We start from the raw sequence: 13,093 nt of genomic DNA on the forward strand, positions 1-13,093 counted from the left end.
CAATATTCCAATGCACTAGTGAGGGTAGCAATGCACGCAGCTGGCTGCCATTGTAAGCCCTGGTGTACATACATTTTTTTGAGTAACCCCTCTAATTTTTTGTCCATAGGATCTTTGAAAGAGGTAGTAGCTACAAACACTGTGGGGGACTTTAAAAATGCATGGGACAAGCATAAGGCTATCCTACAAACTAGATAAGTTTATACTGTTAGGTAATATCGGGCAGACTTGCTGGGCCTATGGCTCTTATCTGCCATCAATATCAATGTTTCTATGAAAGCACAACTATATCCTATGGGAATAGTAGTTCTCTTAGCTAGGGTGGAAACCGCTCCTTCCACCTTGGGGACTGTTTGCCAAGCCTCCTTAATCGAGTCGGCTATGGGAAACATCTTTTTAAATATAGGAGATGGAGAAAAAGGGATACCCGGTCTCTCCTACTCCTTAGCAATGATCTCAGAAGCTCGGTCGGGTACTGGAAAAACCTCTATCGAGGAAGGTACCTCCAAAATATTTGTTTAGCTTACTGGATTTCTTAAGACTAACGACGACCGTGGAGTCGCTGTCGTCCAAAGTAGCTAAAACCTCCTTAAGTAACAGACGGAGGTGTTCCAGCTTAAACCTGAAGGATACATCTTCAGTATCAGCAAGAAAAATTACACTGTCAGAATCTGAAATTTCACCTTCAGATGCCACTATGGTATCCTCCTCCTCAGGCTTCTGGGAGGGGGCATCTGAAATAGCAACAACTGCCTCGCTTACTGAATGTCTGATTTTCCTCTTATGCTTTCCCTGCAACATTGGAAAAGCAGACAACGCATCTGAAATTGTAGAGGACATGACTGCATGTGAGGGTGGTAAAATTTGGGACGCTTGAGGAAAAAGCTGCAGCATATATTGAACCTCGTCATTAGACTCCTAGACAACATCCGCTTTAGAAAATGTTGGCTCAGAAAAAAGTTTATCCCTATAACTTAAAGTCTTCTCAATACATGAGGAACAGAAAGGGATTGGTGGTTCCACATTGGCATCAAAGCACTAGGCACAAGTGACATTTTGCAAGGCCCCTTGGTCCATTCTGATTCACAATGGTACAATTATCAAATAAAAACCTTAATTTTATAATAAAACATTTTAAGAGAAAAAACGTTACTGTCACTATAAATTTAAAAGTGTAACTTTTTTACCAGAGCTTGTAAAAAGAACTAAATCAACAAGTTAAAAACATCATTGTGGAATCATCTTGTCATTAAAAAGAAATCTTTTATGGGGCATTAAACACTAAATGCTAAATACAATGATCTAAACAAAGCAATAATATGGCATAACTAGGACAGAAGTTACTCATCAAGGTAGAAATATACTTTTGTACCAGCGCTGAATAAATGAGAATAAATGTGCACCACCTTACAGTATACACTAATAAAAAAAAATACAAATTTAGAGATACAAATGATTTTTATTTAACATATTTTAAAAACATAATTTATTAATTTATTTAAACATATAATTTGTACAAAGTGAAGTGACATGTTTTTGGGAAATTACAAAATATTATACTGGATATTATAGCAAAAAAAACAAAATTACAAAAATGTAAATGCAGTTCAGCCTTTGCATGACACAATTTGGAACTAAATAATGAATCGTTATGCCATTGCACACTATAGATTAGCTTTAGGGCTATGGCATTCAATGACTGCAGCAGCTTTAAGATCAGAGATTTCTTGTCTACTGAAGCCATACTCTGTCAGCACTTCATCAGTGTGTTCACCAACTAAAGGATCCCTGTTGGGGCTAGGATTTGCTGGTGTTCTTGATAGAACAGGAGCAGGCCTTGGGCTTATTTCTCCTTCGTTGTTGGACATAAAAGATTCACGTTCTTTGTTATGACCGTGCATAGTTATATCATCAAAGGAAAGGACAGGAGTTACACATGCATCTATACCATCAAAAATTTGGCACCACTCTGACTGTGATTTCTCTCTGAATTTTTCTTCAAAGATCTTTCGCATTTCAGGCCAGTCTGAGAAACTCAACTGATGGGGAACATCTGAAGTACTGAGTTCAAGACCTGAAAGTTAAACAGAGGGTGAATATAATTTGCAACAGCAAGACACTTAAAATATTGTATAAAACTATGCACCTGAAATGTATTTAGTGTTTGATGTCACTTTAATGGGAGTGTAAACAATATTTTTAATGCAAACTATATAAGTGGTATAGTTTGGAGCCCCAACTGATTTAGTTCAGTGGATGCTCCATCTATAATACCTTCATGTTTTTTGTTAATAAAAAATGTTTTATAGTACTATAGTCATAATATAGGAAGATTCAAGAACAGAAAGTGTTAGATATGATGCAGAAATACCAGCTACTTATTTAAAACAGTATAGACATAATTATCTATGATTGATTTCTTTTCTTCATTCTTTTTCCAAAGATCTTAACAATTCTGTAAGTCTGAGCCTTTCATAAACTGTGTGCTAATCAACCACCAGCTCTACTCAATTTTATTTATTTTTGTTCCAGTGGGCATTTTAAATACCTTGTATAGTTTTGGTCTCCAGTGACTCGGTGCTGGATTCTTTGGGAACTCAATCATTTTATTTCAACTAGGGCTGATTATTATAATCTGTTGGGGGACAGATTAAGTCAGCCCTAGTGACAGGAATTGAATAACTATCAGTAGCCTTTTATCTCTATGACCTTCTAAATGAGGGCCACAGCTCAGTAAACCGCTATTATTACTACTAATGCCTAAACTCTCTCTTGCATTGCTAGCTTATTTCATTGCTTTAACTACTGGTATAATTATAATTGTATTCCAATTGTGTTTTTAATAGCTTTTGTGTAATAAGATCTGTAGAGACCCCTTGACAACCCATTAACTTGGATAGCTGCTCAATGACAGACCCACAGATCATTTATTTAACCCTTTCAGTTCTGTGCCATTTCACATTCCTGTGCTAAATCTATTTTGAGTTGTTTGTACTTATAGCAGTTAAAAAAAAAAAAACACTGGAATTAATGTTTAATTATTTAAATGTACTCACACAAATCATACCTTGTTTTTTCAGCAGCCCAAGCATTTACAAATACATTTACGCCTAGATTTAGAGTTTTGTCGGTAAAAAGCTGCGTAGTTAACGCTGCTTTTTTTGCCAACGCACCCTTGCAACAACGCTGGTATTTAGAGTTGTCTGAGGGGCTGCGTTATGGCTCAAAAAAGGGTGCGTTGAGCCTAACTTAGCTCCACTTCAACCCTCAATACCAGCGTTGCTTACGGTAGCGGTAAGCTGGGAAAACGTGCTTGTGCAAGATTTCCCCATAGGAAACAATGGGGCATTTTGGGCTGAAAAAACCCTAACACCTGCAAAAAAGCAGCGTTCAGCTCCTAACGCAGCCCCATTGTTTCCTATGGGGAAACACTCTCTAAGTCTGCACCTAGCACCCTAAACACCCCTAACCTTACACTTATTAACCTCTAATCTGCCGCCCCCGCTATCGCTGACACCTGCATTATACTATTAACCTCTAATCTGCCGCCCCCGCTATCGCTGACACCTGCATTATACTATTAACCTCTAATCTGCCGCCCCCGCTATCGCTGACACCTGCATTATACTATTAACCCCTAATCTGCCGCTCCGGACACTGCCGCAACCTACATTATCCCTATGAACCCCTAATCTGCTGCCCCTAACACCGCCGACACCTATATTTTATTTATTAACCCCTAATCTGCCCCCCCCAACGTCGCCGATACCTAACTACACTTATTAACCCCTAATCTGCCAACCGGACCTCGCCACCACTATAATAAATGTATTAACCCCTAAACCGCCGCACTCCCGCCTCGCAAACACTAGAATAAATTGTATTAACCCCTAATCTGCCCTCCCGCTGCCACCTACAATTATTAACCCCTAATCTCCTGCCCGCACCGTCGCCGCTACTATAATAAAGTTATTAACCCCTAAACCTAACTCTAACCCTAACACCCCCCTAAATTAAATATAATTTAAATCAAACAAAATAATATTCCTAAAATTAACTGAATTATTCCTATTTAAAACTAAATACTTACCTATAAAATAAACCCTAATATAGCTACAATATAACTAATAGTTACATTGTAGCTATTTTAGGATTTATATTTATTTTACAGGCAACTTTGTATTTATTTTAACTAGGTACAATAGCTATTAAATAGTTAATAACTATTTAATAGCTACCTAGTTAAAATAAGTACAAAATTACCTGTAAAATAAATCCTAACCTAAGTTACAATTAAACCTAACACTACACTGTCATTAAATTAATTAAATAAATTACCTACAATTACATAAAATAAAATACAATAAAACAAACTATTCTATATTACAAACCCCCCCCCCCCCCACTAAATTACAAAAAATAAAAAAGAATTACAAGCAGTTTAAACTAATTACACCTAATCTAAGCCCCCTAATAAAATAAAAAATTCCCTACCCTATTCTAAAATACAAAAGTAATCAGCTCTTTTACCAGCCCTTAAAACCCCCCTTAAAAAAAACTATCGTTAACCCCCTGAAGATCTCCCTACCTTGAGCCATCTTCACTCAGCCGAGCCGAATTCTTCATCCAAGGTGCGCAGAGGAGGTCCATCATCCGGTAGAAGTCTTCATCCAAGCGGGGCAAGAAGAGGTCCTCCATCCGGTAGAAGTCTTCATCCAGGCGGCGTCTTCAATCTTCATCCATCCGGAGCAGAGCCATCTTCAAAGGAGCCAACGCGGAGCCATCCTCTTCTACCGACGGACTAACGACGAATGAAGATTCCTTTAAGGGACGTCCAAGATGGCGTCCCTTCAATTCAGATTGGCTGATAGAATTCTATCAGCCAATCGGAATTAAGGTAGAAAAAATCTGATTGGCTTATGCAATCAGCCAATCAGATTTAAGTTCAATCCGATTGGCTGATCCAATCAGCCAATCGTATTGAACTCGCATTCTATTGGCTGATCGGAACAGCCAATAGAATGCGAGTTCAATCCGATTGGCTGATTGAAGTTCAATCCGATTGGCTGATCCAATCTGATTGGCTGATTGCATCAGCCAATCAGATTTTTTTCTACCTTAATTCCGATTGGCTGATAGAATTCTATCAGCCAATCGGAATTGAAGGGACGCCATCTTGGATGACGTCCCTTAAAGGAACCTTCATTCGTCGTTAGTCCATTGGTAGAAGAGGTTGGCTCCGCATCGGCTCCTTTGAAGATGGCTCCGCTCCGGATAGATGAAGATTGAAGACGCCGCCTGGATGAAGACTTCTACCGGATGGAGGACCTCTTCTTGCCCCGCTTGGATGAAGACTTCTACCGGATGATGGACCTCCTCTGCGCACCTTGGATGAAGAATTTGGCTCGGCTGAGTGAAGACGACTCAAGGTAGGGAGATCTTCAGGGGGTTAGCAATAGGTTTTTTTAAGGGGGGTTTGGGTGGGTTAGAGTAGGGGTATGTGGGTGGTGGGTTGTAATGTTGGAGGGGGGTATTGTATTTTTATTTTCATGCAAAAGAGCTGATTACTTTGGGGCAAGGCCCCGCAAAAAGCCCTTTTAAGGGCTGGTAAAAGAGCTGATTACTTTTGTATTTTAGAATAGGGTAGGGAATTTTTTATTTTTGGGGTTTTTTTTTAATTTTATTAGGGGGCTTAGATTAGGTGTAATTAGTTTAAACTGCTTGTAATTCTTTTTTATTTTTTGTAATTTAGTGGGGGGGGGTTTTGTATTATAGAATAGTTTATTTTATTGTATTTTATGTAATTGTAGGTAATTTATTTAATTAATTTAATGATCGTTTAGTGTTAGGTTTAATTGTAACTTAGGTTAGGATTTATTTTACAGTTAATTTTGTACTTATTTTAACTAGGTAGCTATTAAATAGTTAACTATTTAATAGCTATTGTACCTAGTTAAAATAAATACAAAGTTGCCTGTAAAATAAATATAAATCCTAAAATGTCGGCGGTGTTAGGGGCAGCAGATAAGGGGTTCATAGGGATAATGTAGGTGGCGGCGGTGTCCGGTCGGCAGATTAGGGGTTAAAAATTTATTACAGTGGCGGCGATGTGGGGGGGCCTTGGTTTAGGGGTACATAGGTAGTTTATGGGTGTTAGTGTACTTTAGAGCACAGTAGTTAAGAGCTTTATATTCTGGCGTTAGCCCATAAAGCTCTTAACTACTGACTTTTTTTTGCGGTTGGAGTCTTGTCGGTAGAGGCTCTACCGCTCACTTCTCCCAAGACTCCAAATACCAGCATTAGGCAGATCCCATTGAAAAGATAGGATACGCAATTGGCGTAAGGAGATCTGCGGTAGCCTGGAATCGCGGTAGGGAAGTGAGCGGTAGACCTGTACATGCCTGACTCTAAATACCAGCGGGCGGCCAAAAGCAGCGTTAGGACCCCTTAACGCTGCTTTTGACGGCTAATGCAGAACTCTAAATCTAGGTGTTAGTTTGCACAAATAAACTTCAGAGGGGAGGCCCACTAAGACTTTGAAAAACCCTGGATTAGAGGAATTGAACCCAAAGATTTAAAAAAATATATATTTTCCTCTTCTCTGTAAGAATGGTGTGCAATTTTGCATTCATTTACATAAATAGTGAAAATAGCTATGGAGTGCATCATTCGTCTCTTTCATACAAAAAAAATATCAAAAAATATTTTAGCAGCCCAAAACATGGAAATAATGAAAATTAATATGGCATAGCACTTTTTAACCCCTTAACAGCCAGCCAACACTGTTGTTTTTGACCTAAGGGGATACGTATCATGGGTCTCACTGTTGGTGAGAACCGTGCTATAACAGGGATAAAAACCCCATAAGGGTACGTCTGTGTCGTTAAGGGTTTAAATAAAGAAGAGCAATATCAAAACACACATTTAGCACAAATTATGATTATATACTGTATAATAATGCATACACTAAATTATTATTTAAAGAGTAGTTAACTTCTTTCATATATCTTTCAGGTCTTTCTCAACAGCCTTAAATCATTACAACAGTTGCATTTGGGTTTCGACCTTAAAATCACTATCTCTTAACCTTTCGCTTAGTGGAAGGTTCATTTAACTCTCTAATGAATGCCAAACTGCACACAGTAATAATAAAGGCACAGACTTTAAATGGAACGAACGTTCATCCATTTCACAAGAGAATTGTGTGTAGCTCTAGTGCAATGGTAAAATAAACTCCAATAGCAAGCAATATGAAACAGAAGTTTTTTTTTCTTAAAGGGACAGTAAAGTCAAACTAAATCTTTCATGTTTTTAAATAGGGCATGTAATTTTAAACAACTTTCCAATTTACTTTTATTACCAATTTTGCTTTGTTCTCTTGGTATTCTTAGTTAAAAGCTAAATCTAGAACAATCATGTGCTAATTTCTTAGACCTTGAAGACTGCCTCTAATCGAAAAGCATTTTGACAGTTTTTCACCACTAGAGGGCGTTAGTTCATGTGTTTCATATAGATAACATTGAGCTCCGGCACGTGAAGCTCCTAAAAGCAAGCACTGATTGGCTAAAAATGCATGTCTGTCAAAATAACTGAAATAAGGGGGCAGTTTGCAGAGGCATGGATACAAGGTAATCACAGAGGTAAAAAGTATATTATTATAACTGTTGGTTATGCAAAATTGGGGAATGGGTAATGAAGGGAGTATCTATCTTTTAAAACAACAAAAATTCTCGTGTTTACTGTCCCTTTAATATACATATTTTTCCTTAGCTAACACATAACACAGTGTTTTCATAACAACAACACCCCCCCAAGAAATCTTACAAAACAAATAATTGATGCTATACACAGAAAGCAGCGCAATGTGATTTATATTGACTGCAAGATTACTTTTTAAAGTGTTCCCACTGCTAACCGCTGTACATAGCGAAGTTTCCCTTTCCAGCGAGCTCCACTTTCAATAGGAGACATCGCGCCACTCATAGGGGCTGCCCCTTTTTTACGATAATTCCACCAAGGCAGCCCCTGCGAGGGTCAGCAAGAAGAACATAATTTATGCTTACCTGATAAATTCAGTTCATTCATGGTGGTGAGAGTCCACGATCAGTTACTCTTGGGAATTACTCTTCTTGGCCACTAGGAGGAGGCAAAGATTCCAAAACCCTAAGATCTCTATAAAACCCCTCCGACCTTTCTAGAATCCAGCATGATGTATAGCCAAGCAAGAAAGGTAGGAAAAGGAGCAGGGGAAAATGATGTGCCTAAAACAAAAGAACCCATAAGCAAAAAACACAACAGGGTGGAGTCTTGCAGACGCTCACTACTATCAGGTAAGCATAAATTATGTTTTCTTGCATACAGGTATTGAGAGTCCACGATCCATTATTCCTGGGAACTAATACCCAAGCTGTGGAGTCCATTCTTTGTTAAAGTGATACCTAGGTAGGTATCTGGAGCACTACATGGCAGGAAATAGGGGCTGCCATCTAGTTGTCAAATGGATAACATTCTTGCAAAACTGCTGCCATATAGTGCTCCAGAAATGGGCCGGGTCCTAAACATACGTCCCTGCTTTTCAACAAAAGATACCAAGGGAACAAAGAAAAATTGTTAATAGAAGTAAATTAGAAAGTTGTTTAAAATTGCATGCTCTATCTGAATTATGGAAGGAAAGTTTTTTGGTTTCATATCCCTTTAACCTTTTAGTGCCGTTATGACATTCTATTTCGTCTTAACCATGCTGGGCTTTAGCGCCTTTAGGACGAAAAAGAACGTCCTAACCGTTTAGCTGTCCCAAAGCCAACACCGCTTTCAGGATGTGATCGCGGTCTGGAGGACGTGCCTAGCATCATAGGGACGCCCCCCTGACCCGATCCAATCATTGAAATCTCTTCCAAAGTAGACAACTTAACCCTGTCATCAAAGGGTTAAGCTACAAGACCAGTTTGTTTACCAAGCCGCATAATAATTATTAGAAACCTAACACCTGATAAGCAGAACTTCATATTTCATTTATAGCATAATATATATTGCTGTAAGACTATTAATAGCATGGAAAACCCTTACAATTATGTTTTGTAAACTACTATGACACTTATATTAATACTACTATGACACTTATATTAATACTACTATGACACTTATATTAATACTACTATGACACTTATATTAATACTACTATGACACTTATATTAATACTACTATGACACTTATATTAATACTACTATGACACTTATATTAATACTAGTATGACACTTATATTAATACTAGTATGACACTTATATTAATACTAGTATGACACTTATATTAATACTACTATGACACTTATATTAATACTAGTATGACACTTATATTAATACTAGTATGACACTTATATTAATACTACTATGACACTTATATTAAAACTAGTATGAAAGCAAACATAAAAACATTTTACAAACATATCCAAAAATTATTACGCTCATTCATGCCTCTTTGGATTACTGGATCCAATAAAATATCCATCTCACTTCTTTTCTTAATATATTTGTTTCTACATTTACACCTCTGATGCGGGTTTTAGTTATTCCAAATCCAGTTTCTAAAATCTTTCATTTCAGTAGCGGTATTTTAAAAATGTTAGGGGACAAAAAAAAAAAAAGGTTTGTTTCCCAAAGTTGCAAAGAATTTTGTGTTTACATAATTGTTGTAGACAAACCAATAAAAAGCACAACTACATGTGAGGCAGTAAATTACTTTTTTTGTCTGGCATTTTTGGATTTCGTCAAAACAATCTTGGATCTTCAAAATGTGTTGATATATTTAGCACGGTTGATCAGTGGTTTAAGTTTAGCATTTCTGTCAAAATGTTTAGCTATAATGCTGCAAATGACGAATTCTTGTATACGTAACAGATGGTTTAAACAGGGAGATTGTCTTTACAGATACCACCTGTAATAAAATGTCATTGCCATCAGTTTTAGCAATGAGAAAATCAGTGAAAAGATCATAAAACAGAGGGCGCCTCCCCGCATAACACTGTGATGTCAAGGGGATATGTAGATATCTTGTGTTGTTGTTATACTCACAAGAGTGGCAGCACCCTATTGTGCTAAGTAGAGGGTACTGGGATCTATCAGTGTCCCAGCTCACTGGTACCCCTCCAGGGATCAAAAGTCCACCAACTTGCGGTGTCAGATCCGGATAGGCTCAAAAAAGCTCAGGCTTCCAAAACGTTCAAAATAAGTTTATTAAAATCAAAGTTAAAAACGAAGGATGCAAACCCAAAGTGTATAAAAGAGATTAAATACAGATTGCAATGCATTTCTCAGCTGTGCTAGCTGTTTCATTAGGCATCCTTATGAAACAGCTAGCCTGATGATGCCTTTGGGTGATTGTTTGCACCCTTAGTTTTTTAATTTGATTTTAATAAACTTACTGTAAACGTTTTGGAAGCCTGAGCTTTTTTGTGCCTATCCGGAGCTGACACTGCGAGTTGGTGGACTCTTGATCCGTGGAGGGGTACCAGTGAGCTGGGACACTGATAGATCCCAGTAGGCTCCACTTAGCACAATAGGGTGCTCTTGTGAGTATAACAACAACACAAGATATCTACAGATCCCCTTGACATCACAGTGTTATGCTAGGAGGCACCCTCTGTTTTGTGATCTTTTCACAGATTTTCTACTTTGGATACATTTTGACATAGAGAGGAGCAGCCCAGATTTAAGATCCTAGGACACCCACCCTACTTGGGGTTCCCATTTTCCTCAGACCACAATAAGACTTTTATGATGTTTTAAGATTTATATTTTATTAATACATATTATTTGTTTTGATGTGATATTGTCCTTATTATTTTTTGTACCATTATCTGTTTTATATTTATATTCTTATTTGCACCCCCTTGAGTTGAACACAATAGTCTCCATCTCCAGCTTTAGCCCATACTATTATAATTCAATGACAATATAAACTTTACTCCAGAACCACAGAATATAATTTATGTACCTAGCCAATAAAATACCATATTCAGTAAATATCGGTTCATAGGATGCTTAATTGGCCTACCACCAACCAAGATAAAGGTAACATAAAAAGGTACCCATTGCTATCCAACAGATCTATAAAGACGTGAAATTAAATCTTAAAGGGACATTAAACCCAAAATTTTTTCAAAATTCAGATAGAGAATACAATGTTAAACAACTTTGCAATTTACTTCTATTATTTATTTTGCTTCCTTCTCTTGTTATACTTTGCTGAAAGGTTTATCTAGACAGGCTCAGGGGCAGCCGCGAACCTAGGTTCTAGCTGTTGATTGGTGGCTGCATATATACATTGATTGTGATTGGCTCACCCATGTGTTTGGTTAGAAACTATTAGTGCATTGCTGCTCCTTCAACAAATGATACCAAGAGAATGAAACAGATTAGATAATAGAAGTAAATTAGAAAGTTGTTTAAAATTGTATTCTCTATATGAATCATGAAATAATTTTTTTAGCTTTCATGTCCCTTTAAATACAACAATTTCTATACCTTGTATCATATCCCTAGACACAAATGAATGATAGGAAAATAAACAAACATACTTTAAAAACATGTAAACTAACATAAAGAAGAAAGAACTTTTCCCCAAAAATTTGCTTCTGTAGCGGGACTCACATTTACTTTTTCAAAAAGAAAAATGTGAGTGGACTTCCAAACTGTAAACTTGCATAGATCCATAGGTGTAATGTCTGCCTCAGCCATCCAGGGTGTAAGTGCCATGCTGGAGGGGAAAAAATGTCCTGGGAGAAATTGAATTCAGATAATACGGACAGTTTACTCAAAAATGTTCTCTCGTTTAATTTGTTCCCAATGATTCACTTTACCTGCTGGAGTATATTAAATTGTTGGCATTTTAAATAGTTGATTTAGCCTGTGGTATCCCCACCTATTCTAAAGGTTTTTGGCCTTAGGTCCAAGCTGTGTAAACATAGTCATCAGAAGAAATTACACTCCCAGTGAGGTATAGTAGAGATAAGGTAACAAAAACAGAATTTATGCTTACCTGATAAATTACTTTCTCCAACGGTGTGTCCGGTCCACGGCGTCATCCATTACTTGTGGGATATTCTCCTCCCCTACAGGGAAAGGCAAGGAGAGCACACAGCAAGAGCTGTCCATATAGCTCCCCCTCTGGCTCCGCCCCCCAGTCATTCGACCGACGGTTAGGAGAAAAAGGAGAAACTATAGGGTGCCGTGGTGACTGTAGTGTATAAAGAAAAAGAAAAAATTTTCAAACCTGATTAAAAAACCAGGGCGGGCCGTGGACCGGACACACCGTTGGAGAAAGTAATTTATCAGGTAAGCATCAATTCTGTTTTCTCCAACATTGATGTGTCCGGTCCACGGCGTCATCCATTACTTGTGGGAACCAATACCAAAGCTTTAGGACACGGATGAAGGGAGGGAGCAAATCAGGTTACCTAAACAGAAGGCACCACGGCTTGCAAAACCTTTCTCCCAAAAACAGCCTCCGAAGAAGCAAAACATCAAATTTGTAAAATTTGGCAAAAGTGTGCAGAGAAGACCAAGTCGCTGCCTTATATATCTGATTAACAGAAGCCTCATTCTTGAAGGCCCATGTGGAAGCCACAGCCCTAGTGGAGTGAGCTGTGATTCGTTCAGGAGGCTGCCGTCCGGCAGTCTCATAAGCCAATCGGATACTGCTTTTGAGCCAGAAAGAAAAAGAGGTAGCAATAGCTTTTTGTCCTCTCCTCTTACCAGAGAAAACGACAAACAAGGATGAGGTTTGTCTAAAATTCTTTGTTGCTTCTAAATAGAACTTTAAAGCACGGACTACATCTAAATTGTGTAACAAACCTTCCTTCTTTGAAACTGGATTCGGGCACAAAGAAGGAACAACTATTTCCTGGTTAATATTCTTGTTGGAAACAACTTTTGGAAGAAAACCAGGCTTGGTACGCAAAATAACCTTATCTGAATGGAACACCAGATAGGGTGGATCACACTGCAAAGCAGATAATTCAGAAACTCTTCTAGCAGAAGAAATAGCAACCAAAAACAGAACTTTCCAAGATAGCAACTTGATATCTATGGAATGTAAG

The 13,093-nt window shown here is 37.9% G+C and overlaps 1 protein-coding gene across 4 annotated transcripts in view; it reads right to left on the reverse strand.

Moving 5' to 3' along the window:
* Nucleotides 1–1,439: 1,439 nt before the first annotated feature.
* Nucleotides 1,440–13,093, reverse strand: part of AMACR (alpha-methylacyl-CoA racemase) — a 204,943-nt gene continuing 193,289 nt past the window's right edge. For all 4 annotated transcript variants that reach the window (XM_053701190.1, XM_053701188.1, XM_053701189.1 and 1 more), the window contains one exon: nucleotides 1,440–2,074. In XM_053701190.1, the coding sequence (XP_053557165.1) occupies nucleotides 1,665–2,074 (410 nt within the window). In that variant the 3' untranslated portion in view covers nucleotides 1,440–1,664. The remainder of the gene's footprint in view (nucleotides 2,075–13,093) is intronic.

The sequence above is a fragment of the Bombina bombina genome, chromosome 2 (assembly GCF_027579735.1).
Source record: "Bombina bombina isolate aBomBom1 chromosome 2, aBomBom1.pri, whole genome shotgun sequence".
Taxonomy (NCBI): Eukaryota; Metazoa; Chordata; class Amphibia; order Anura; family Bombinatoridae; genus Bombina; species Bombina bombina.